At 67.1% G+C, this 644-nt stretch overlaps 1 protein-coding gene across 1 annotated transcript in view; it reads left to right on the top strand.

The window, feature by feature from the left end:
- Window positions 1-644, top strand: part of FAH (fumarylacetoacetate hydrolase (fumarylacetoacetase)) — a gene marked incomplete at its 5' end in the record, with an annotated part of 41,752 nt that overhangs the window by 13,175 nt on the left and 27,933 nt on the right. Inside the window, one exon of the mRNA XM_015560564.1 lies at window positions 406-505. Within this exon, the coding sequence (XP_015416050.1) occupies window positions 406-505 (100 nt within the window). The remainder of the gene's footprint in view (window positions 1-405; window positions 506-644) is intronic.

The following is a 644-nucleotide window of genomic DNA, read 5'->3' as shown; positions in this document are numbered from 1 at the left end:
GGGGTCTGCAGAGGGCTGGGGGTGTGCAAAGGCCTGTGGGTATGCAAAGGGCTGGGGGTCTGCAACCAGGGCTCAAAGACCTGGGGGCCCTGGTTTCTGCAACCAGGTTGTCATGTTTCCATGGTAACAGGCAGGTCCTGGGTGGGAGGATGGGCTGCACTTCCAGGTGAGCTTCCAGGTCCCACTGCAGCTCCCATCAGGCCGGAAGGCGCCTCCTCTACTCAGCAGCACAGTCGGGTTAACCGATCGCTGTGTCTTACGGTTCTAGCTGGTCCCCGATATCCCGCTTCCGCCCCCGTCAGAAACACTGCGTTCGGGGCCTCGGACAGGCCTGACCTTTGCCCTCCAGGTGCACAACCTGGGGCGCCCGGTGAGCCCCAGACCCTCACCCGCTCCCCGCGGCAGGCTTTCTTCGTAGGCCCCGGGAACCGCCTGGGGGACCCGATCCCCATCTCCAAGGCCCACGAGCACATCTTCGGGATGGTCCTGATGAACGACTGGAGCGGTGAGTGGGGCTGCCCCCTGCAGACGCCCCGCTCCGGGCGGGGACAGGGTGTCTGGGTCCCGGTCCGGGAGGAGACGGGGTGTCTGGGGCCCAGGTCCGGGCGGGGACGGGGTGTCTGGGGCCCCGGTCCGGGAGGAGA

This window comes from Myotis davidii, unplaced genomic scaffold, assembly GCF_000327345.1.
Source record: "Myotis davidii unplaced genomic scaffold, ASM32734v1 scaffold2091, whole genome shotgun sequence".
In the NCBI taxonomy this organism is placed as follows: Eukaryota; Metazoa; Chordata; class Mammalia; order Chiroptera; family Vespertilionidae; genus Myotis; species Myotis davidii.
The sequence above is the reverse complement of the archived record's forward strand: the minus strand, read 5'-3'. Positions and strand labels throughout refer to the sequence as shown.